The sequence below is a fragment of the Diabrotica virgifera genome, chromosome 1 (genome assembly GCF_917563875.1).
Source record: "Diabrotica virgifera virgifera chromosome 1, PGI_DIABVI_V3a".
NCBI lineage: Eukaryota > Metazoa > Arthropoda > Insecta > Coleoptera > Chrysomelidae > Diabrotica > Diabrotica virgifera.
Genome location: NC_065443.1, coordinates 58207914 through 58235545, shown reverse-complemented (window position 1 = coordinate 58235545; position 27632 = coordinate 58207914). Strand labels below are relative to the sequence as shown.

The 27632-nt window shown below is 32.7% G+C and overlaps 1 protein-coding gene across 2 annotated transcripts in view; it reads left to right on the top strand.

Moving 5' to 3' along the window:
• LOC114328744 (tyrosine-protein phosphatase non-receptor type 13-like) overlaps window positions 1–27632 on the top strand; it is a 1179517-nt gene that overhangs the window by 1025505 nt on the left and 126380 nt on the right. For both annotated transcript variants that reach the window (XM_050656417.1, XM_050656421.1), the window contains one exon: window positions 23762–23919. In XM_050656417.1, the coding sequence (XP_050512374.1) occupies window positions 23762–23919 (158 nt within the window). The remainder of the gene's footprint in view (window positions 1–23761; window positions 23920–27632) is intronic.

Here is a 27632-nt window from a genome sequence, read left to right as displayed (position 1 = left end):
CACCGAAGGGCGCCTATGCTTCTTTTGCAGGCGGGCGCCTTATACCCTAGCGCCGGTACTGCATGGAAGACTATACAAAAAATAGAAAAAGATATAGATGACACGCAGTTTGGATTCAGAGGAGGACTAGGAACGCGAGAGGCTCTGTTCACTTTTAACGTTCTCGCGCAAAGACGACTAGGCTTTTGATAGAGCACGACATCAGAAACTCGTAGAACTTTTAAAAGAAAATAATTTGGACAATCGAGATATACGGATTTTTGTCAATATGTACTGGAATCACAAAGCAAAGGTTAGAATCGAAAATATCGAAACAGAAACTATAGAAATCAAAAGAGATGTTAGACAGGGTTCAATGTTGTCTCCATTGTTATTCAATCAGTACAGCGAACCTATTTTTAAGGAAGCAATCAGCCGTGTGATGAATTACCGAAGTTATTTTTAACGTTTGCGTTAAAGTTAACATAACTATAACATATAACTATCTCCATAACTATAAAACGTAAATTCGGTGTGATGGATCATCCACCGTTATGAGATGAGTTATTTCTTAGACGTTAATAGACGGAAGAAAATATTAAGTTGTCTAAAAAGAGAACCTTTTGTAGAATCAGTACAAGTTTGAGCGAGAAAGACAATCACGAGAAATTGGTATACCTACCCACAGCTACCGATGACCGAACAGCTGTTCGATGTTCGGTGTCTTTAGGTAGTGAATCGTAAAAGTAGATAGAAGGAACAAAGAAAAAGAACAGTACTTAACTTAAAACCCTTGGATGTTTATAAATAAAAATTTCAACTTGTATCTCTCGATTTGATTGTTGTATAATTTTTAAAATTGCATTACCCTTTTCTTTTTAAATTATTAGCTTTCTTTTCCATTTTTATTATTGTTTTAATTTTTATTAGGTACCTACTAGCCCAGTAAATGAACGGGAAATTCGTCGATACCGTGTAATTTTCAGGGGCAACTCCGAATTGCATGAAAATTTGGATTTAGGTTCTACTTACCCTCCACTTCAAAGTTGAAATTGTGCCGTTGGTTGCTTTTACTTGGGGGGGGGTGACAGTCACCCCTTCTCGGGGGTGAAAAAACATACGTTCAAGATAAGACCGGAAATGGATAAATTGACTGATTTTAAGCAACTTTTGTTGTATAGAGTTTTTTACGTAAGTCAATACTTATTTGCCATTGAAAATGTTGATTTTTCGACAAAAAACTACGTTTTCAGACGGTTTTTCGCAAATAACTCAAAAAGTAATTGTTTTATCAAAAAAAATATCCTTAGCAAAAGTGTAGCTTATAAAAAACCCAAAAAAATGGTGTATCAGTAAAGTCTATCAATTAAATTGAAACAAAGTTGTAGCTCATGAAAAATACGTTCTTATTTGTCTTATCCCAAATCGAATATTTCAAGGTGAAATCACCGAAAAATTAAGCACTTTTCAGGAAAAACCCATCTAAACTTTTTTAAAGTGTTTATAAAAAGCTTTGTTTTAATTGTTAACAAAAGTTTTAGCATTAAAAATAAGCGAGTTACGCTCAAAAGAAAGTTGGCCCTCTTTTTTTTTTGTAAAAAATCATGAAAATCTCGCCGTGTTTAGCTTCCCAAATGAAATTAATCGCTACCGCTTTACAAACAATTTACTTACCTATCTATTTTTTATATGATCTGTTAGTCTCACCGGTTTAAAGTGTTTATTTTTGAAAGGGGTATAATTGAGAAACCTTGAATGGGTCACTAATCACGAGTGTATGCAAATTTTGAACAGCCATATCTTAACCAATTTTTGTCTTACGGAGAAACAAAATGAAACTAGCATATTTATAAGAGCAAAACCTACATTTTTTTACTCTTTAAGATTTTTCTTATCACTAATACTTTTTAAGTTATTTTGAAAAAATTAAATTTTTCAAAAATCTTTGGAAAAATTTTTTTTACTATAAAACCAAATGCTTTCAAAAATAAGCACTTCAAACCAATCAAACTTACAGATCATATAAACAATACACATACAGTTAAAATAGATGGTAAATCCAGACGATTAATTTCATTTAGGGTGCTAAATAGAGGGAGGTTTTCACGATTTTTTTTTACCAACAAAAAAGGGCCAACTTTTTTTTTTCAGTGTAACTCGTTTATTTTTGATGCTGTAAACTTTTGTAAAAAACAACTAATAAGCTTTTTTCGATACTTTAAAAATGTTAATTAGATTTTCCCGCAAAAAGCTTCTTTCTTCGGTGATTTCGCGTTGAATTATTCGATTTGGAATTAGACGAATAAGAACGTATTTTTCACGAGCTACAACTTTGCTTCTACTCAATTTGTAGACTTTACTTGTACACCATTTTTTTCGTGTTTTTATAGGCTACACTTTTGCTAAAAATATTTTTTTCGATAAAATATTCACTTTTTGAGTTATTTGGGAAAAACGGTCTGAAAACGTAGCGTAGGTTTTTTGTCGAAAAATCAACATTTTAAATCGCGAATATCTCGAAAAGTATTCACTTACCTAAAAAACTTTATAGAACAAAAGGTGCTCAAAATAAGTCAATTTATCCATTTCCGGCCTTATTTTAAACACGCGTTTTTCACCCCCCGAGAAGGGGTAAATGTCACCCCCCAAGTAAAAGCAACCAACGGCACAAATTCAACTTTGAAGTGGAGGGTAAGTAGAAACTAAATCCACATTTTCATGCAATTCGGAGTTGCCCCTGGAAATTACACTCCAAAACGGTCATTTATTGGGCTATACGTGTTTTTAATTGTTATATTAGGTCTATGTTTTTGATAATATTGTGTGCTTTATATTCGATATTAAATTTGGTTTATTAAATTAATAAAATGCCGCACAAGGTCCTGGGACAATCTGAAGCAGCGTTCTACGTTAAATATTCACTTGATTTCTATCTAAAAACAAATCAAAACATAAACCTAACCTTACAATCCTTATAGTCCATGTGGTGAGACCGCTCTCGTCTGAAAAAATTTCTGATTCGGTTTCTTTGTGGATTCCTATTCAAACATGTCCCCTTTAAACAAATCTGAAGGGTGCCGGGCGGAATTTTTGGGCAGAAATTGTTTAAACAATGTTTTTAAACAAATACAAAAGATCACGTTTTTTGCACTGGAACATATATTTTTAGGTTTTTTTGGCTCATTCTAAACAAGAAAGGTATCTTGTAATTTCTCTTAAAAATTAATGGTTTTAAAGTTATAAGCGATTTAAAATCCAAAAAATGCCAAAAAACGCATTTTCTGATCTTAAATCGCTTATAACTTTAAAACTGTTAACTTTTGAGAAAAATATCAAGAAACTTATTTTTTTTAGAATATCCCAAAGAATCTAGAAAAAATAACTTTTGGAGGAAAATTGGAGATTTTGTAAACAAATAAAAACGACGATTTAAATTAAGGTTAGACGCAGTCACTCTTCAGAATCTTGAAGCTGAATGTTTAAATTTCAATTTAAGTATCTAGCAACCTCAAAAATACTAATTTAAATATGAGTTTTTAGGCCTCGAAAATGCGTATTTTCGCATTTTTCGGATTTTAATTCGCCTATAACTCGAAAACTATCAATTTTTAAGAAAATTTACAAGATACCTTTCTTGTTTAGAATGACCCAAAAAACTTAAAAATATATGTTCCGAAGCATAAAACGTGATCTTTTGTATTTGTTTAAAACAATAGTTTAAACAATTTCGCGGCACCCTTTAGATTTGTTTAAAGGGGACATTTTTGAATAGGAATCCACAAAGAAACCGAATCAGAAATTTTTCCAGACGGGAGCTGTCTCACCACATGGACTATTAACATAACTACAGAGGTATCTCATAACTTGAGGCACAGAATAAATAACCACACAGAAGCGACTCTGACTGTCGTTTCCATTGATTTTGTTGGGACCGAAATATTTGACCTTGTGCACCAGTTACAGAATAGAACTTGATGTTCTAAGGAATAGACCATTCCAAATTAGGTAATATTTTTGACAAGTAGTCATTAATTAAATATGAAATATAAAATTTAACTATAAAATATAAATAAAATATAAAATAAAACAGATATAAATATAAAATTTAACTATTGGCTCCGTGCGTCTCCCCTCTACTTACAGTCACGTGACACGCTGTCAGATTTTGTCAGGACGTTTTAACATTGAGTCTTATGGGATTATTTTGTTAAACTTGAATATTTTATTTTGTAGTGATAATAACCGAATACAATTGTTAGAATTCATTAGTTATTAATTTATACTGTAATTTATAGTCCAACAAAAATATTTTCTTTTTCGTTAATAAAGATTTATTGACATAAACTGCGATAGTGAGGTTATGTATACAAAATCAAACTGATAATCAATATTGGAAATAGAAGAATTTATATCAGATTAAGTGCGTTTTTATTTTCTGTTTATATTAATACATAATATCACTAGCGGGACACGGCATTTTTTTAAATGTCTCATTTAAACATACACAAAGCGTCCTGATAAAATTTCAAAAAACCGCCACCATGAGCAGGTCGGTCGATTTTGCTTTGACACTTTGTTAACGCTCAGAGCGAATAAACAACTGTCACGTCAGTCGCAAAAGTGAGGTTGCCCCAGTTACGTTGACACATGAGCATGAAAATTATGTTACCGTTTTCGACAGGAGTTTCGCTTCTGTGTGGTTATTTATTCTGTGCCTGAGGTTTAACGTCGCGTTATAAAGTGATAGTTGATAGTTGATATATCAGATAACTCAAGAACTGTCAAGAAATAACGCAAGTAGTTAAGTTAGTTAAATGATACATCACACCAATTCGAGGATTATAACTTAACTACAGGATAACATTACGTTAAAGATAACTTCGGTCATCCATCACAAGGCTGAATACCAGAGGAAGAACAGGGTATATCAATGAAGGGAAAAATCTTGAACAACATAAGATTTCGCAGACGACACTGCTATTATTGCAGACAGTCTAGAAGCACTGCAACGATTAGTAAATATATTACATTAAGTCAGTATAAAATATGGACTGCAAGTGAACGTTGAGAAAACCAAGTTCATGATTATTTCTAAGCAACATACAGTAGGAAGGCTAGATATCGAGGGAAAACAAGTAGAAAGAGTAAATAACTACAAATATCTGGGAACCTGTGTAAATGAAAACAATGCCCAAGGTAGAGAAATGAGGACACGCATTGAAATTTCAAGAAAAGCATTTATAAAAATGAAAAAAATGTTTGTTAATCGAGACCTTCCTCTGAGTTGGGTTCCTCTGTAGCTTCCTCTGGAGCTGAGGATAAGAGCCTTAAGATGCTACGTGTTCTCGACTTTGTTGTATGGAATGGAAAGCTGGACACTAAAATTAGACAATGTAAAGAAATTGAAAGCATTTAAGATGTGGTGCTATAGAAGGATTTTGAAAATACCATGGATCCAACGAGTTACAAATACATAAGTGTTAAGGCTACAAAAGGATTGCGAGGTGATAAAGAACATCAAAAAAAGAAAGCTGGAATATTTGGGCCACATCACCAGAGGTGCGAAGTATGAGATATTGAGGCTCATAATGCAGGGTAAAATTAAGGGTAAAAGATCCATAGGTAGAAGAAGAATTTCCTGGTTGAGAAAATTAAGAGCGTGGTATAGTTGCAGCTCAGTAGATATTTTCAGAGCAGCCGCCAATAAGGTACGGATAGCTGTGATAATAGCCAACAAGAAGAAGACAATGTTAATTTACTAATTACATAAACCAAAGAGACAAAAAGTTTTTAATAATTTTAGGTTATCTTATGTTTTTGCATGTAACGGCACGAAAATAATAATCGAATAAGAAATCGAATAAACCACCAAATTTTTTTATGCTCTATCTTTTCTGGGCATTGACAATCATCAAAGTCATCCGGAAATCTTTCTCTGTAGATATTACTCCAAACCACTTACAAACTAAACGAGTTACAAGATTCTGTTTCTTTCGAGACCTCTCCTGCATTCCTCATAATTTTCTTTGTTGCAAATTTTTAAATTGTAATATTGAAATCGTATTAAGTTGGCAGTCAAATAACTGTTTGTTTTCGTGTGGTCAACATAACCTCACTTTTTAGCATGTACAGCAAAAATTTTTACAGGGTGGTCAAAATATTAGATTGTTAATTAGCATATTCAAGCTGTAAGAATGTATTTAGTTTAAATGAAACACCCTGTATTTTATTAGCCTGTCTTGTGTCAAATTTATTTAGTCTGTCTGGTGTCAAAATTAAATATAGTTTGAAAGCTATATAAAGTCAATTTTCCCTACGACATATTAATAAAATACAGAATGTTCTTTTTAAAATAAGTAGGTTATGACGGCTTGAATGTGCTAATATACTAATCCAATATTTTAACCACCCTGTAAAAAATCTTGTAATAATAAATACTCTCCTGTTTTAAAGCGCTAACGCGGCTTTGGGATTATAGCAGGGTAGTCTGCTATATCTAGGGCCTACGGTATACAAGGAAGGTAACAGGGCCAGTGCTACGCTTCAACCGCATATTATTATCCCCGGTTTACCCAAGGTACTCATTTTATTCAGGCTGAGTCGACCAGGGGCCCATAGACTTTTTTAAAAATGTATAGATGTTCTCACCCTTGGATTCGATCCCTGGCTTACCTGCGTGGAAATCAGACTACTGCCTGAGCTATCCGGCTCATAAAAAAATTGTTATAATAAATATTTTATTTGTTTTATTTTATTGTTTAAATGGAAGAAATAGTCATTTATTATTAGATTAACACCCTGTGTATAGAGAACCTTTGTATAAAAGTACTCTGTATTGTTTAAGTATATTTCAAAAAGTCATCAAATACAGGGTGTTCCATGAGAAAAAATATAACTTTGATTTACCACTCTCTCCTGGAACGTATAAATCGCTTTATTTTTAAATTGTAGTGTCAATGGCCCTGTATATTTCTATGAAGAAAAAAGGTTTGAATATTAAGTCGTTTTCCTTACAGTGACCACGCGTACATAATGGGTCACCCTGTATATATTTAGTTAAAATATGCACAGTGGTTTTTAATTATTTCCAATTTCTTTCAATGATTCAATTGTTTTGTATTCCTTTTTACTTTATCGTACTACATACGCAGTATAAGTATAATAGATAAAGTTATAGGATCGTGCAAAAAATTTTTTTTCAGATTTCACTTTTTTTCGACGTTTTGAGTCCCCCTGAGTCCAGAATTTAAATGCATTGTTTTTCTTTTGCAATACCTCTTAATATAGTGTTATTTCTACTTTCAAAAAGTTGGACGGGTGAAAAAAATAAGATCAAATTATAGAGCGCATTTTTAAATTTTCTTAAAATTCTTCCTTTTGCTCCATGCAATTCGAAAATAAAAATGTTCTATCCCCGAGAAGTGGTGAGAACCGCCCCCATGATAAAAGCGCCATAGTATATAGGATAGACTTTGAATTAGGAGATTGGGCTTTGGGCTACTCCCAAAATTTCATTACAATCCATGCAGTAAAATGCAAATATTGTTAACTATTAATTTCTCAGAAAAATGGACTAATTTGAAATGAAAGTATGACTAATATTCTATTGATTTATGCAATAATCTATAGTGTGTCCCCGAACATTTTTTCAAATGCGGGAATTAATGATGCGTAGAACCATAAAATATTTTCAAGTATACAAGGTGTTTCTAAAATATCAAAATAACGAGTAACTTTGTTATTTTTATAGAATGCCAGTATCTAGTACGATAACAATAATAGATCGGTACGATAAAGTTCTCGGGCGGCCCTTCCGTCCAGCGTTTTTTGTTAGATCATTATAAATAAATATAACCGCATATAAAATATAACCACATATAAATATCAATATAACCACACGAAAAAAAGAAAAAACAAGGCAGATATTGGTAAGATCGGGTAATAAATTTTATTACCTGATCTTACTAATCTCTGCTTTGATTTTTCAAACCACAAGAAAAAAATAAAAAACAAGACAGAGATCAGGTAATAAATTTTATTTAAAATTTATTTAAAATTTTATTACCTGATCTTACCAATCTCTGTCTTGTTTTTTATTTTTTTTTTCTTTTGTTTTGAAAAAACAAGGCATAGATTCTTGTAGTTGATATTTACGTTTCCATCATTTGTTTTAATAGTATTTGTTCACTTATAACCTCATCGATATCACCTTAAATGAATCCACCATATCTCTTAAAAAATCTAAAAATTCCATACAAATAGATGCTGACAATTTTATAATATTTGGATAAAGCAAATACTTGACTCTCAAATCTTGTTTAAGGTGAAGATGTCTTTTTAGATGTGAAAACATGGTCACAAGAAACTAGTTCTTCTTTTCAACAACAAAAACTAAATACCTAATGTTCTCCAAAAAACAAGCTGCCATACTAATTTCATTATATCTGTACAAGAAAACTAATGTGTTGTTGTCCTAGAATTGTTGGTGGTACAATAAGTCTACATCCTGTACCACCAATGCCCTTAACTGAGTCTCTAACCTATCATATAATAAGGAAATGTCTAATTTATTGCCAGACGAAGTCTTATTTATTACTAATTTAAGCAATTCCCGAACATATACCTCGATCTGCAACTCATCGCCACCGAAACTCGAAATAAAACAGTCAATAATTTTAGCATAATTATCTTCAGTGGCGGGAAAACCATCTACTATGTCTATGTCCAAATCATTATGTATTTTTGGAACTGAGACCAAAAAGGCAACCAGTTTTTAATATTCCCGTTAAACTTAATGAATTCTAATGTAGGTAATTTAAACTTTCGCTTACCCTGTATGCTCTCTATACTATTACCAGTTGTCACTGGAAGCTACTAGAAGCCACCTAATCCTCCACTGACTCAGATATCTTCGTTTGTACCCCTTCCTCGCATTGTATGTTCAGGTCTGTAAACTTCCTAATGTAGCTGTCACTACACTCCATTTCTGCTAACAAATATTGTTCACTGGCATCCTCGTTCAATAGTTGATCATATATTTCGTCATCTATTTTCCTTAGATCTTAAATTTTCTGACGTAATAGATCTAAGGAGATTTTGATCAGTCGTACTTCACCTTCCTCGCCTGATAAAAGGTTGCCTAACTGTGTTGCTGCTTTACTGAAGGTGGTACGATGCACTTTACGATGTTTCTTCTAGCTATCCATTTTTCACTGCAAACTTGTTCGAAACACACACGTTTACCGAAACTAGAGGCGAAAAGTGATAGAGTTTGACCAGTGATCGTCGATACACTTTTCCGTTACAACCCGTATGCACACACGATTAACTTTAACTCCAAACTGTTCTGTCACATACGATCGCCAAATAGGGCTTTTCATCGATTGTCATTTGTTTCGAGCTTCTATCATGTGTCACATGATATTAATATATCTACGTCATAACTCTCTGGTTTGTATAATTGTTATATACCAATAACGTATGACGTAGATATATTAATATTATGTGACACATGACAGAAGCTCGAAACAAATGACTGTGAATGAAAAGCCCTATTATGTGGCGGCACTGATTGAAACTACTCGTTATCAACAACTACCCTTGGGTTCGAAAGTAAACAAAACTCTCTTTATCAAAAAACCTCCATTTATCTAAATCAGCTTCTAAAGTAAAGCATTTTATCTTTAAATCTTTCTCTAAAAAAATTTTAATGCGAAGCAAAAATCTTTTTAATTAAGTAATTCTACCGTCTCCAGATATATAAATTTGTTTGATTGTTTTTAATTCATCCTCATTCTAAAACAAATTCGGCCTGTTGGCTATTTTGGAAATAATGACATTTAATAAAGGAAATGAATATTTTTAAAACATCAGTACTGACCTCTGTCCTTTTAGATCTGCAAACTGGAGATGGACGATTCCGTTATTATTATTATTTTCGATACCTATGATATTAGCACATGGTTCGTGATCAACAGTATACAGAAAAAATAGACATATTCTTCTTAATTTCATAATTTCTTAATTTCATAATTTGTCATTCTTCTGTTCTAATGACGGAGGAGTTTACAGACGGACAGACAGACATAGATAATTCAAGGTTTTCACATTTTAATGTTGTAAAGTGGATGAAAACAATAATTCTGTGGCGGGTAACAATAATTATTTTGCCATTAATGAAGATGCGCAACTTTAGCTTACATCTTCTTCTTCTTTAAGTCTTCTTCTTCAAGTGCCATCTCCGTGACGGACGTCGACAATCGTCATAGCTATTCGGACTTTAGAGACCGCTGCTGTGAACAGTTCGTTTGATGTAAGTTGCGCAGCTACGATATTCTACATCTCCCTATACTTCTTTTTCCTTGAACATTTTCCTGCATAATCAATTGGAACAAGTTGTAATATGTCTGAGGTACTCTAATTTTCTTGTTTTGGTGGTATTTAAGATTTTCATTTCTTTACGTATCTTTCTCAGAACCTCTTTGTGACGTGTTCTGTCTACGATGTTTTTAGAATTCTGCACACCCACAGCTTGAATGATTCCAGTTTTTTCATTGCTGCCGCATTCAAGGTCCAAGCTTCCATTCCATAAAACAAAGTCGAGAAAACGGAGCACCTAGCCAACCTAACTCTTAGCCCCAACTTCAAATCCATTGTGTAGAGAATTTTCCTCATTTTGTTAAAATTTTCTCTAGCCTTTTGTATTCTAATTTTGATTTCCTGGAAGTAATCATTTGTGGAGGTAATCATTGTTCCAAGATATGTATATTGGTCTACTCGTTCGACATTGGTTCCGTTTATGAAAAGACACTCGTTATTTCTTTGAGTTTTCGATATTCTCATAAATTTTGTCTTCTTGACGTTCATTGTTAGATCGTATTCTTATCCATACTCCGCTATTCTCGTCACTAGCATCTGAAGATCTTCAAGACGACGTCGGCTAAGATGACAGTGTCATCCGCATATCTAATGTGGTTAATGGAAACTCCATTTTCCTTTATTCTAGCTGTTTGACCCTCAAGAGCTTTTTTCAGGATCTCTTCCGAGTAGGCATTAAAAAGAATTGGCGACAACACGCATCCCTGTATCATCCCACGTCTCATTTCAATTTCTGCTGACAGCTGTTCGTTAACACTACTTTTTCTCGCTGCTTATAGTATAAATTCGATATAACCTAAGGTCCTTTTCTTTGATTTCAGAATATGCATTAATTGTTCATGTCGTACTTTGTCGAATGCTTTATTATAGTTAATAAAACACGTATATATATTTATCTTGATTGACGCCCAGGTACCGTTATATTAAGTGAAAATAGAGCTTCACACGTTCCTAGGTCTATGCGAATCCCAAATTGCTTATCATTAATGGGAAGTGGGTAGTTTCCCTGACAATTTGCCCATATTTTTCCCGATTTTGAATTCATTTGCTGATAAACCAGTCCATTGACGAAGGTTTCGGAGCCATGAATATTTCTTTCTACCAATTCCTCTTTTTCCCTCGATCTTTCCGTTTAGTATTAGCTACAGTATCCAGTATCTGCTACCTTTCATTATATGCCCCAGATCATGCCAATCAAGTTTTTCCTTGTTTATCATGTTCTTCGAGTCACCTTCGCCTTAACCAATTCTGTTTAAGGCTTCTATGTTTGAAATACCTTAAACCCATGATATTTTGAGCATTATACGATATCACCATATCTCGACGGCTTTTAATTTGTTGTATCATATTAATCTTCATGATCTAGGTTTCACATCCATATAGTCCTAATATCTATGATTCATCGACCTGGAAAAGGCGTTTGACAGAATCCCAAGAAAGGACGTATGGAAGACACTAAAAGATAGGGGAGTCGACAGGCACATAATAGAAGTAATAAAGGATATGTACAAAAATAATACAAATACAGTAAGAACCAATAACGAGGAATCCAGAGAATTTACTACAAGTCAGTGCATCAAACAGGTATGCGTGTTGAAACCACTGCTATTCTCAGTCGTACTGGATGAAGCAAAGAAAATCAAGGGAAGAATGAGAAAACTAACACTAGAATACTGGCAAATGAAACAAACTCAACTATTGGAGCTACTATTTGCAGACCACATGGTATTCATAGCAGAAGACAGAGAAGACTTACAGAATAATCTTCTAGAAGAAGACATTTCAAACATAAATATGAAAATTAATACAGAGAAAACAAAAACAATGATAATCTCAAATACGAAGAAGATACACACAATATAATTAGACGGAAAACAACTAGAGCAAGTGGAATTATTTTAAATACCTAGGAGCAATAATTGAATCAAATGGTAAACAAGACATGGAAATAAACGAGAGAATGGGACGAACAGGAAGCTTATTTAACATTATGAAAACAACATTTTTGGGGAAAAAAGAGATACCGGAGAAAGTAAAAAACAGTCGTTAGATCAGTAGTTAGACCAACAATCATGTATAGCAGCGAAACATGGAAATTGACGGGAAGACAAAAATCCAGAGTCAATGCTATGGAAATGAGGTTCCTGAGAAAAATAGCAAACAGAAAGAGAACAGACAAAATACGAAACGAAACAATGAGACAAAACCTAAAACTAGAACCAATAAATGAAAAAATAGTAGTAGTACATTCTTTCACGGTTTTTGCTGTAAATTTTAAAGAACCGCTTGGATTGACATGAAATTTGGCATACGCATAGCTAACACGTCAAAGAAAAAAGTGATATGGTGCCGATGTGTGGTTTTGCCCTGGGGTAAGTTTCACCCCATCTCGGGGGTGAAAAATATATGTCCAAGATAAGTCCCGAAATGGTTAAACTGACTAATTTTAAGCAACTTTTGTTCTATAGAGGTTTTTCACCAAATCAATACTTTTCGAGTTATTTGCAAGTGAATACGTTCATTTTTCAACAAAATAACCACGTTTTTAGACGGTTTTTCGCAAATAACTCAAAACCTAAGCATTTTGTCGAAAAAAATATTCTTAGCAAAACTCTAGCCTATAAAAAAGTGAAAAAAACGGTGTATATATTAGGTCTCTATACCTAGCACAAGCAGAGTTATAGCTAATAAAAAATAGGTTCATATTCGAAAAATTCCAAATAGAATAATTCAATGTGAAATATCCAAATAATGAAACATTCTTGGGGAAAACCCTTCACAACTTTTTTAAAGTGTTTAAAAACAGCTTTATTTTTGTTTTTATAAAAAAAATTTCTAGCATCAAATGTAAGCAAGTTACGCTCAAAATAAAGTAGGTCCCTTTTGTTTTGGCAAAACAAAAATCAGGAAGATCACCCCCCAATTAGCAACGTAAATGAAATTAATCATTACCGCTTCACAAGTTACTTTACTTATGTTGTGTTTATATGATCTGTAAGTTTCATCGATTCAAAGTACTTGTTTTTGAAAAAATTTGGTTTTAATGTTGTTCTGAAGCTATTTTCTTGTGGCATTTTTACAATTTTAACTATTTATAATGGGAAATAAGCCACAATATTATTAAAAAATGATTTTTATTAACGTTTCGACGTCCAAATCGGGTGCCGTTGTCAAAATACAAAATACTACTAACATAAACAAAAATGTTGTTGCTTAGTAAAAAAAACTCTTCTAATAATTGATTTAATTTGACTCATTTATATCGGCAATTCAGATACATAATATGATACATTTTAAAGTAGAAGACTTTAAAATGATATTGCCAATATTCATGAGTTGCGTTCCTGGGACGACTTTACTGAAAGATAGTTCATTCGATTACATGAAATCAACCCCAACTCAAGAATATCCTTTAATTATTAATTAAAAAATGATTATCCTTTATCGTTTATAAATAAGGAATTGTCAAGATTGGATCGAATGGAACAGAACAACATAGAACGGGATCCTACAACATTCACAAGAAATAATACGAGGAAAATATCAATACCATACATAAAAGGACTATCCGAGAAACTTAAAACAATAGGAAATAAATTCAACATTTCAACAACATTCAAAACAACCAACACATTGAGATCTATTCTATCTAAAACTAAACCTAACAATGAACAAGAAAGGACAAATAATTGTATTTATAAAATACCTTGTGAATGCGAACAGTTTTATATAGGTGAAACATCAAGACCATTAAACGTTAGAATAAGTGAACATCAATCTTATATTAAAAATAGAGAATTTGATAGATCTCAAATATGTCAACACGCATGGGATAATGAACATAGAGTTCAGTAGAGAGATTCAAGTATAGTCCTGAAAGAAACAGACAGTAAAAAGAGAAAAATCAAAGAAGCGGCTCTAATTATGCTAAACGAAACCAATTGTGTCGCAAATTCCTCGGAGGAATGCAGTAGGATGTGGATACCCATACTGAAAGAGGAAGTCAATAGAAAGAAAATACCACAATTAGTAAGTCAATAGTCAAGTTAGTACATATTTTATATTTTAGTATTACTTATATATCCATGTATTATTGATATTATTTATAATTTAAAAAAATTATGGTAAAGTCAGAATTTGGTATTAATTTTGAGAGTAAATTAAATGTAAGACCAAATACTTACGATGTCGGGATAGTATCACGAAGTTTTTCCTGGTTTTCCCTCGTGATTTACTATGAGATCTCTAACGCGAGAATTTTAATGTCACCGTTGCATGTGGTTGTCTTTTTAAAGACAGATCACATGCTATGATTTTTTTGTGACGGATGTTCTTGAGTTGGGGTTGATTTCATGTAATCGAATGAACTATCTTTCAGTAAAGTCGTCCCAGGAACGCAACTCATAAATATTGGCAATATCATTTTAAAGTCTTCTACTTTAAAATGTATCATATTATGTATCTGAATTGCCGATATAAATGAGTCAAATTAAATAAATTATTAGGAGAATTTTTTTACTAAGCAACAACATTTTTGTTTATGTTAGTAGTATTTTGTATTTTGACAACGGCACCCGATTTGGTAGAGATTAACGAAACGTTAATAAAAATAATTTTTTAATAATATTGTGGCTTATTTCCCATTATAAATAGTTAAAATTTGGTTTTAAAGTAAAATTGTTTAAAATTTTATTTTTGAAAAAAATCATTTTTTTCGAAATAACTTAAAAATTGTTAGAGATACCGGAAATCTTAAACAATAAAAAAGGTCAGCTTTACTTTTCTGAATATTTTGTATTTTTTTGTTTTTCTGTAAGAAAAAAATTGTTAAGATTCGGTGTTTCGAGATTTACATACACTCGTGATAAGTGACTCGTTCAAGCCCTTTTAACTACAGCTCTTCCAAAAATAAGGACTTTGAACCGATGAAACTTACAGATCATATGATCAATACATACGTGAATAAAAAACTTGTGAAGTGGTAACAATTAAGTTTATTTGAAATGCTAATTAGGGGGTGATTTTCCCGATTTCTTACCAAAAAAAAGGGACCAACTTTATTTTGAGCGTAACTTGTTTACTTTTGACGCTAAAATTTTTTTTTTTAAACAAAAATAAGCATTTTTTAAACACTTTAAAAAAGTTAAAATGAGTTTTCCCCAAAAAATTGCTTCGTTTTTTGGTTATGGAAGGTTAAAATATTCGATTTGGAATTTGACGAATATGAACCTATTTTTCATTAGCTATAACCCTATAACTCTGCTTCTACTAGGTATAGTGACCTCATATATACACCATGTTTTTCACTTTTTTACGTGCTATATTTTTGATTTGAATTTTTTTTGACCAAATACTTACTTTTTGAGTTATTTGCGGAAAACCGTCTGAAAATGTGGCTATTTTGTAGAAAAATTAACATATTCACTCGCAAATAACTCGAAAAGTATTAACTTGGTGAAAACACTTTATAGAACAAAAGTTGCTTAGATTTAGTCGTTTTATCCATTTCCGGACTTATTTCGAACATATATTTTTCACCCCCAAAGGGGGGTGAAACACCCCTAGGGCAAAATCACACATTGGCACAATATCACTTTTTTTCTTTGACTTGTTAGCTATGTGTATGCCAAATTTCATGTCAATCCAGGCGGTTCTTTAAAATTTAGAGGTTTTGCAATATTTTACCTTTAAAGAACGTATTATAGAGGGTCAACATAGATGTTCGAGCACGTGTGTAGAATGTCGAACGAGAGAATAACAAAACGAGTGTTCGAAACGAAATTGCAGGGGAAAAACAAAAGAGGAAGACCAAGAGTTATGTGGGTAGATGAAATCAGGAAAGAAGTCGAGAAGAAAGGATTGACATTGGAAAGTGCAAGAAATCTTACACAGGATCGGAAAGCATGGACACTACAATGCCTTTATTCCTAAAGGTAGAAAGGCTTAGGACTAAGTAATTAAGTGTATTACCTAATACAGGATACACGTAACATTTTAGCAACTTAAGAATTAGTTGTAAGTTGTAACTTACACGTTTGAATATAAAAAACGGTTATGATCGTTTAATATACACAAATAAATCATATGCTGTAAACCATCGCTCATCTCTACCGCCAATCCTGATTCCCATTGTGCACCCTCGACAATAACACTGTCGATTTAGAGCCGAAATCCGACTGTAACCGTATCTTGGAATCCGATTAACTTTTAATCTTGAAACAAAGGCCCATTGAGCGAAAAGTCCGGGAATTTAATTCTAATTATATTCCAAATTATCTACACTATGCAGCAAAGTTTTGAAATAAAGTTAGTGTCGATTAATTGTTGGCATTTCTATTTTATTTATGGAGGTACAACAGCGCACGTTGGGACTGGCAGGACCGATAAATTTGACCCACCAGTTTGCAGATTACGCCGAAGCCACGTCTTTATTGAGTTTTTGTGACGATTAATGTATCGAAGATTGTTGAAAGGGTCGAAAGTTAATTGATTCTAATAGAAATCGCCAGATTTCATTTGCATTTTGTTCGAAAGCAACTGCGAACGAAAAATATATGTAACGGGAAACAAGAGTACCGAATTTAAAGCAGAATCGTCAGTACAGTATGCGGCAAAATAAACAGTACTAAAATGTTTATGATTATTTATATACATATACATACATCGCCGCTTCACAAGAACGTAGGCTTAAGTCAAAAAAGACGATTTTAGAGGAGAGGCATTTTAAAACTTTATGGAAATGATTATGAGCATAACTCCGAATAAGTTGTTACTTTAAAGAAATTACCTATACAATTTTGTTAGAAATATATCTAAATACAAACTGTGATAACTAGATAAATTTATAAAGTGTTTTTGTTAACCCCTATTACATTTGAGTCTTTTTTCCTCAGAAACATTTACTTTGTTAAAACGCTAACTAAACTTTTTTAAAATGCTGACCTAACTAAAAATTTCCTTATTTTAGAGATCCTTATTTTAGAGAGAATTTTCACAAAAACTAGTCGTAAGTATCATATCGGTCGTCCTTGACGAGAAATAAATACACAAATTGCTTCACATTCTGCGGCGTAACTAACTTGGGTCTGTATTCATACGAAAATATTAAGTATTTAACTAATTTCGCGCTAAACAAATATACACTTGGTGTCATCTCTTAACGACTATTATTATTAACGTCATAGGTCTTTATTCACGCGATAGATACTTCTATTTTTAGTAGATCTGCATTAATAAGTCAATTTTGTCAAATTTTGACTTAAACCTTCGTTCTTGCGAAGCGGCGACATGGTTATAGACTTGCGACAAACCGGATTGCGATGGATATGGAAAATTATTGCCATGCGAAATAAGGTGATCCTCAAAATGATCGCGCAGCATTAGCAGAGGGCCGTGTGACAGGTTAGAAATATGCTTTATTGTCGTTGAAAATTTTACAGTTTTATAGACAAAGGTTTTAAAAAGTCAAAAAACAAAGCAAAACAATAACAAATACAATTTACTAAAATTACATTAATCGTCAGTATAAATTAAAAAATAATAATAAGTAAGTAAAATAAAAACAAAATATTGCAAAATTTAAATAAATTTCAAATAATCAACCTTAAGAAAGAATAATTCGGTCTAGTTAGCTGAGGCGCAGTCGATCGACAAGTTTAGTGGATTTGCGATTTGCGATCGCTGGTTCGAGCCTCAGGTAGGTCATGAAATTAATAAACAGACCAACGCCGTAGTATAAAATCTCAATAGAGTCTACGACTTGGTCTAGAATAAACTAGCGTCTGATCGGCCTATGGAGGAGCGGTACGGCAAGGGATAAGGGTTTGCGGCTTGGTGACACTCCTCCATAGATATCTACCGAGGGGCGTTGACGCCTAAGAACGGTGTATAATATATAAGAAAGAATAAGTTTAAGAAGTTTAAAAAGTTAAATGATACATGTTGTTCTGAACTATTTTCTTGTGGCATTTTTATAATTTTAACTATTTAATGGATATCTCAATTACAAATCAAATCACAACATCAACGTTAAAAAGGGAATCATAAAATCCTTATATAGAGCCAAAATTACTTGTTCTAACGAAAATTCATTTTTAGAAGAAAAACAATTCTTAACATCTGTTTTATTAAAAAATGATTATCTTTTATCGTGTATAAATACGGAATTGTCAAGATTGGATCGAATGGAACAGAACAACATAGAACGGGATCCTACAACATTCACAAGAAATAATATGAGGAAAATATCAATACCATACATAAAAGGACTATCAGAGAAACTTAAAACAATAGGAAATAAATTCAACATTTCAACATTCAAAACAACCAACACATTGAGATCTATTATATCTAAAACTCAACCTAACAATGAACAAGAAAGGACAAAGAATTGTATTTATGAAATACCTTGTGAATGCGAACAGTTTTATATAGGTGAAACATCAAGACCATTAAACGTTAGAATAAGTGAACATCAATCTTATATTAAAAATAGAGAATTTGATAGATCTCAAATATGTCAACACGCATGGGATAATAAACATAGAGTTCAGTGGAGAGATTCAAGTATAGTCCTGAAAGAAACCGATAGTAAAAAGAGAAAAATCAAAGAAGCGGCTCTAATTATGCTAAACGAAACCAATTGTGTCGCAAATTCCTCGGTGGAATGCAGTAGGATGTGGATACCCATACTGAAAGAGGAAGTCAATAGAAAGAAAATACCACAATTAGTAAGTCAATAGTCGAGTTAGTACATATTTTATATTTTAGTATTATTTATATATCCATGTATTATAAAATTATAGTAAAGTCAGAATTTGGTATTAATTTTGAGAGTAAATTAAATGTAAGACCAAATACTTACGATGTCGGGATAGTATCACGAGGTTTTTCCTGGTTTTCCCTCGTGATTTACTATGAGATCTCCAACGCGAGAATTTTAATGTCACCGTTGCATGTGGTTGTCTTTTTAAAGACAGATCACATGCTATGATTTTTTTGTGACGGATATTCTTGAGTTGTGGTTGATTTCAAGTAATCGAATGAACTATCTTTCAGTAAAGTCGTCCCAGGAGCGCAACTCATGAATATTGGCAACATCATTTTAAAGTCTTCTACTTTAAAATGTATCATATGTATCTGAATTGCCGATATAAATGAGTCAGATTAAATAAATTATTAGAAGAATTTTTTTACTAAGCAACAACATTTTTGTTTATGTTAGTAGTATTTTGTATTTTGACAACGGCACCCGATTTGGGCGTCGAAACGTTAATAAAAATCATTTTTTTAATAATATTGTGGCTTATTTCCCATTGAATAGTAAAAATTAAATGATACATATGATACCCAATAATAAGTTTAATAGGTTTAATAAGTTAAATGATACATATGATACCCAAATTTAGATAAAAACACTACTTTTATGTAAGAGTACTGTAATTTCTTAGTTATTGATTAAGAAATTCTTCAACTGAATAATATGGTCTTTCAGATGATAGGCTTTAGTCATTTTACGGAACTCGGGGAAAGATGATGGAGATTTAAGTTGCAGAGGGAGATGGTTGTATAGTTTTTTTGCAGAATATAATATAGATTGCTTTACTAACTCTGTGGACGAGATCGGCAAATAGACGTCAAAGGAAGAATTTCTGGTGAAGTAGTCATGCTTAGGTCTTGCTGGAAAGACATATAGATGTTTACGAATTAAGCAAACAGTTTCTAAAATATATAAAGAAGGAAGTGTTAAAATATTACAATCTGTAATGGGTTGTTCTGTTTAGGCTAAACATATATCTTATTGCTCTTTTTTTGTAATTTAACCTTTAACTACACGCGCTGGCGTACTTTGTACGCCAGATATAAGAATTCTACTGGAAATATATTTAAAAATTTAATTTTTGACCTTGCTTATTTTTCTAACCTATCACTGGAATGTGCTTTACAATTTGGTTTTAGTTTCGTTATAATCGGCGTTCTGGAAAGATCGTAATTTACATTTTATTATTTGTTGTTTCCGGTGGTGGACAATATACCCCAGGATTATATTACTATAAGTCGTAATATAAGTACATATTTTAATTGTTTTTTAGTCATTATGGCAAAAAATATATTTTTCTTTGTAAACAATACTTTTTCTCCTGTAAAAAATCACATTTAAAAAAATTTTTTATTAGTAATTTTATTTATCATGGAATCCAGTTATTCCATGATTCCAGTTATAAATCCCAATTGGCTTACTGAAAAGGAACTCCAAGTATTCACTGATGCCGAATAAGGTTTATAACAAACAACTAAGTGTATTTTTTCAAAAAAAAATAAACAAATCCGCTGTTTTTAAGTGTATTTTCTTGTGGCGTACAAAGTACGCCACGCGTGTAGTTATGTTATAACTTGATGCGCGGGTAGTTAAAGGTTAAAAATAACGTCGGATTGGACAGCTGTACCAGAACCTCAAAAAGAAAGACCATATAAGAAAAATATGTTATTTTGGAAGAGGCTAAATTGAGTTCCTTTGAAACGGATCTTATTGCATAGAAAGCTGAGGATAGTTTCTTTCTTAACACATCGATATGAAGAGACCATTTAAGATTGCTGTCTAAAGAAATACCAAGAAATTTTTTAACGGTACTGATCTGGCTGTTATTAAGAGGTAAGGTTTGAAAAGCTCCTTTATAGGATAATGAAACTGTTTTATCTACATTGTAATATCATGAAGAGTTGCAATATTTGAGTTGCTCCAAGTAATACTGACATCATCAGCAAAAAGAAACATTTTTCCATCGATTTTTAAACTAGTGATGTCATTGATAAAGAAAAGTAGAGGACCCAATACTGAACCTTGTGATACCCCACATAAAATGATTTTGAGACTAGAGTCTGTTGTTTCCTATTAACCAAGTAAGATTTAAACCAATTCAAAGAAATACCTCGAATTCCGTAGAAATTAAGTTTTTTTTATCAAAATATCGTGATTTACATCAAAAGCTTTGGCATAGTGACAAAAAACAGTGGCAGTGTGAAGATTATTGTTTAGTGCTTGAACCTCATATTAGTACAGAAAACATGGCATCAGTGTACATGTATCATGTATCATTTAAAAAGCCAAACTGATTTTAAGATAAAATAATATTTTCAACTAGAAAGGACATTCTTCGGGCTTTTATGAGTCTTTAAATAATTTTGAAAAACGAAAACAGAACTATTAACGAATGTTGGTACGATATTCAAAACTCGATTTTAGAGGACGTAAGGGAATCTTTAAAAACACCTACAATGTTGGCAAAAAATGAATGGATGAACCAAGAAATTCTAGACTTGATGGAAGTTCGACGAAAATACAAAAATAGAAATATTATCAAATACCGTGAAATTAACAAACTCATAAAAAGGAAAATTAAACAGGCCAAAGAATCTTGGCTCGAGAATTCATGTAAAGAAATAGAAGACCTCCAAAAAAAGAATGACAGTTTCAACCTCCACAAGAAACTTAAATATACCTCCGGAATTAGAAAACAGAAAAATGCTCACGTACTTAAAACCGCAGACGGAAAAATTTGTGATCACGAACAACAGTGCAAAGAATGGGAGAGACACATCGGTGACCTTTTTGACGATGCTTCTCGAGAAAATGCTCAAAATACTACCTGTGACAACCAATTAGACAGAGGTCCCAGTATACTGAAGTCAGAAGTCATAAAAGCAATACAACAAGCCAAAAACAATAAAGCACCTGGACCAGATCAAATCCCTGTTGAGCTACTTAAACTTTTGGATGAGGAAAACATTACCTACTTGACTACTTTCTTTAACAAAATTTACAACGAAGGAAAAATATCAGATGATTGGTTGGAATCACTGTTTATAACATTACCAAAGAAAAGCAGGCCCACCAAATGCAGCGATTTTAGACTAATCAGTTTGATGAGTCACACACTTAAGATACTTTTACATATTATACAAAACCGAGTATTCCTTCTGTGCGAAACTAGAATGGGTAATAAGCAATTTGGATTTAGAAATGGTCTAGGAACTAGAGAAGCACTATTTTGTATGCGCGTTCTATTACAAAAAAGTTGTGAATTCCGAAAGAACGTTTATGTTTGTTTCATCGACTTCGAGAAGGCATTCGACCGAGTACAACATGATACACTTTTCGATTGCCTGCAGGCAGCAGGACTTGACCGCTACGATATAAGACTGCTGAAATACTTATATTACAATCAAGTAGCCTCTATCCAAATTGGAGACAGTCGTACTGAAAAACTGCCGATAAAACGTGGAGTACGACAAGGTTGTGTTTTATCACCCACCCTTTTTAATCTGTACTCTGAAGAAATCTTTAGGGAGGCTTTGGATGACAGACAAGAGGGAGTAAGGCTAGGCGGAGAAGTAATCAACAATATTAGATACGCTGACGATACAGCCATTCTTGCTGAAAATTTACAAGATCTTCAGACACTACTAAATCTAGTCAGTGAAGCAAGCTATCGGAGAGGCCTTAAAATCAACATTTCAAAAACAAAGTGGATGGCAGTTGGAAAGATTAATATAGATCAAGGTCAGCTTTCTCTTGATGGAGAGGAGTTAGAACGGGTAAATCATTTCAAGTACCTTGGCAGCTGGTTAAATGTAAATTGTGACTCTGATGAAGAGATAATAACTAGGATCGAAATATCACGGAAGGCTTTTATGACCTGGAAACCAGTTTTATGTAATAGAAACCTGTCGATGAATATTCGAAAGAAGGTGCTGAAATGTTATGTGTGGTCTATCCTATTGTATGGTTGTGAGACATGGACGTTAAAAACCACAATGCTAAACAAAATAGAAGCATTCGAATTGTGGTGCTACCGACGAATCCTAAAGATATCGTGGGTTTCGCACACTTCCAATGAAGATGTTCTTCAAATGATGAATTCGGAACGTCTGCTCATAAGCATCATAAAGAGGAGAAAAACAGAATACTTCGGCCATATAATTAGAGGACCTAAATACCATCTGCTTCGCCTTATAATACAAGGAAAAGTGGAGGGAAAGAGATGGATTGGTCGAAAAAAACTTTCATGGCTGCGTAATATTAGACAATGGTGTGGCTGCACAGTAGAATAATTATTTCGCGCAGCAGCCGATAGAGAGAGATTTCAGGAAATTGTAAACATGATGACGGCCAACGTCTGAATACAGACACGGCACCTAAAGAAGAAGAAGAAATAATTTTGGAGAGTACCGGTACTAATAAAATAGGTCTATAATTGCAGGCATCAGATTTTTCACCACTCTTACTTTATCATCAAAAAGATAGCCGTAGAATGATATGGGCTTTAGAAATATAATACTTTTTAAAATATTCTATTTTATACTTAATATTAACACAATGTATATTTTATTTTTCTTTACTTTACAGGTAATATCGAGTTACTGCAAGACGAAACAGCAACATCGACCTTTTTCACACATAGTGATGGATTTACATCAAGAAACTATGTCTGCCTTAGAAGTTGCCATGGATGCTGCTTGGGGTCCACCTGCTATGCCAGAACTGCAACCTAGGACAATAAATTGGTAAGGAATTCATAAAATACGTCCATGGTATTACTGTGTTGAACTGACAATTCCAGAAGTCAAGTTCATGTAAAACATATTTAATCTAATCCATAGTTATTTTACATAATACATTTTTAATGAGAAAATAATTAAAGTTGCTTGCAAATAGTTGACGAATAGTTTGAACAGACTCTTTATGGTCTAAGAGCTAGTAACGTTTTAGAGAAACTATTTTAAGACAGCTGATTATTTCATATATTGTTCCCTATGCTTCCTCGAACACCGTACCGGCCATCTGGCTGCTGATACAGGTTGCGTTCATTACTGCGCAGCACACCTGTACAGGTAAATACAAAATCAGGGTGATTGATTAGTGTGATAAAGCTTAGTAGATCCGCTATAGTAATAGAGAGCAATAAAAGTTAATAACAAAACTTGTAGCCAACTTTGAGCTTGACATTACAAAATTAGTTAGAATGTTACAGGGTGTTCGATATCATAGTGGCAGACCAAACTTTTTTTTTTTTTAAATGGAACACCGTAAATTTTATTTTATATTCGAAATCCTGTTAACTTTTCCATCACAAAAATATAAAGGTTTGTTATGTTATACAGGGTATTTACAAAGTTATAACCAATGTTCTACGAAAATCGTAATAAGTTCAGCTCTCTGTATAAATAAAAATAAGCACAACAGAAATGGTTTATTGGTGCCATATTTTTTTGTTGATTGTCAAAATTTATAAAAATGGTTGATATTGCTAATTTTCTTTATATCGAATACAGGATGGGTCAAAACGCAAGTACATTATTTTCTCAGTAATTTTAAATAGAACAACTTAATTAATAACTTGCTCTGATAAATTAAAATATCTCGAAAACTAACTTTAGGCATAGGGAATAATATACAAAAATTAAAGTACGGTATTGATACTTTTCGATGGTGATATAAAATACAGGGTGTTCCATTTAAAATTTCTGAGAAAATAATGTATTTGCGTTTTGACTCACCCTTTATTCGATATAAGGAAAATTAGCAATATCAACCATTTTTATAAATTTTGACAATCAACAAAAAATATAGCACCAATAAACCACTGCTGTTGTGCTTATTTTTATTTATACAGGGAGCTGAACTTGTTACGTTTTTCATAAAAAATTAGCGAAATTAGCATAAAAAGCGAAATTATTCCGATTCGATTTTTTTGCACAAACTTACTCAAAAAATAATCCTTATAACATATCCACAGGGTGCCGGGCGGTGCCGTGGTCGAAAAATTGTTTAAACAATTTTTTTAAACAAATTCACAAAAATAATTTTTTCACTTTGAACAAATTTTTTTTAGATAATCTGGGACATTCTGAGCAAAAAATGTCTCTTGTGATTTTTTTCTAATATTGATTGTTGTCGAATTATACGCGATTTATAATTTGAAAAATGCGAAAATGGCCATATAACTCGACAACAATCAATTTTAGAGAAAAATCACAAGCGACCTTTTTTGCTCAGAATAACCCAAATTATCTAAAAAAAATCGTTCGCAATAAAAAAAATATTTTTGTGAATTTGTTTAAAAAAAATTGCTTAAACAATTTTTCGACCACGGCACCGCCCGGAACCCTGTGGATATGTTATAAGGACCTCGTTTTGAGTAAGTTTCTGCAAAAAAATGGAATCGGAATAATTTCACTAACGGGGGGCGACGATGCATCCTGGACTATAGCGCTAATTGTTAATAATTAAAAATAACAGCTTTCTAATAAAATAATGACAAAAATCTCTTCAGGTCCTTGTAGAAGGGATTTGAAACTTGATTTGGTGACTTTTTGAATTTCATAATAATAACGTTTAATCGAGTTATTAAGCCTTGAAAATGGCCATTTTCGCATTTTTCAAATTTTTAATCGCATATAACTCGACAAAAATTAATTTTAGAAAAAAATGACAAGAGACATTTATTGCCAATTTATCTAAAAAAAATTTGTTCGAAAAGAAAAAACTATTTTTGTGAATTTGTTTAAAAAAAATTGTTTAAACAATTTTTCGACCGCGGCACCGCCCGGCACCCTCTGGATATGTTATAAGGACCTCTTTTTGAGTAAGTTTGTGCAAAAAAAAATCGAATCGGAATAATTTCGCTAGCGGGGGCGACGATACTGCCCGGTCTATTTATATTTTTGTAATGGCAAAGTTAACATAATTTCGAATATAAAATAAAATATAGGGTGTTCCATTTAAAAAAACATAAGTTTGATTTGCCGCTATGTTATAGAACATCCTGTAACATTCTAATTAATTTCGTAATGTAAAGCTGAAAGTTGGCTACAATTTTTGTTATCAAGTTTTATTGCTATCCATTACTATAGCGCATCTACTGAGCTTTATCACACTCATCAATCACCCTGTATAATGAATTTAAATTATTTATGTACAATTAACCATAGTTAATTGTACATAAAAATTCAATGTGACCGCATAGTATTCAGTTTCTCATGCATTATTACAAGAAAAACGTTCTTCTAAGAGTCAAATTGAACACATATTCTTCTGAGAGAAGGTTCCCATTTTTTCAATCTGGTGGGACGTCGAGTAATGTTTTTAGTGTTGTTTTATGTGCTATTAGATTGAAAACTTAGTCATATAAACTGTTTTATAATCTGTTGTTTATTTATTACAGGTATTTATTTTCTGTATGTTCAGATCCAGACCTGCTTCCTTGCTTCTCTCAATGACACTATCAAGCAATGTTTGCAGATCTTCTTGAGTAGAAGCTAGGAGTACTGTATCGTCCGCATATCACAAATTATTGATGACTTCACCGTTCACAATTATTATTCCTTCTTGTTTTTCAGAAAGTGCATCTCTGAAAATTGTTTCGGAGTAAACATTGAAATCCAGGGGCTACAATAGGCATCCCTGCCGTACTTTACTTTTAATATTAAGAACCTGTGATTCCAAACCGTCTACTAAAACTGATGTTGTTTGATTCCAATACAAATTTGCAATTATGCGAACGTCTCTACCGTCCAAGCCAATGTCTATATATATATATATATATATATATATATATATATATATATATATATATATATATATATATATATATTATAACAGCCCTACAGGCCTTAGAGGCCCTTGGCTTCGATAGTCTTGACTAATTTCTTCCACTTTTTGCGGTCCTGACGGCATCAAACCACTTCCTTCGTGGTCTCCCTCTTATTTTCTTCCCTTGTTCTCCTGCTGATAAAACTCTTAGGACGTTTCTTTCTTGTGGCATTCGTAAAACATGGCCCAACCATCTAACTCTCTGTGCCTTGATTTTCTGAGTTATTTTAGGTTTCTTATACATCTCCATTAGCTCCTGGTTTGTTCTTCTGCGCCATTCCCCGTTATCCTCCTTTATACCACCAAAAACTTTTCTCAATATTTTTCTTTCCCAAATCTGTAGCTTCTTTTCTACTTTCTGGTTCATTGTCCAAGTTTCACATGCATACAGCACCGTTGGTCTCACTATTGCTTCATACGCTCGGATCTTGGCTGCCCTGGACACGTTTTTTGCCTTCAACAGTGCGTTTAATGAACCTACTGCTTTGCTACCTTTTAACAACCGTTTATCTATCTCTCTCTTCGTCTCCTCGATTTGTAACTGTGACTCCAAGGTACTCAAATTCAGTTACCTTCTCAAATTTATAATCTTTGTCATTTGTCCTTAGAGTAATCCACTTATTTT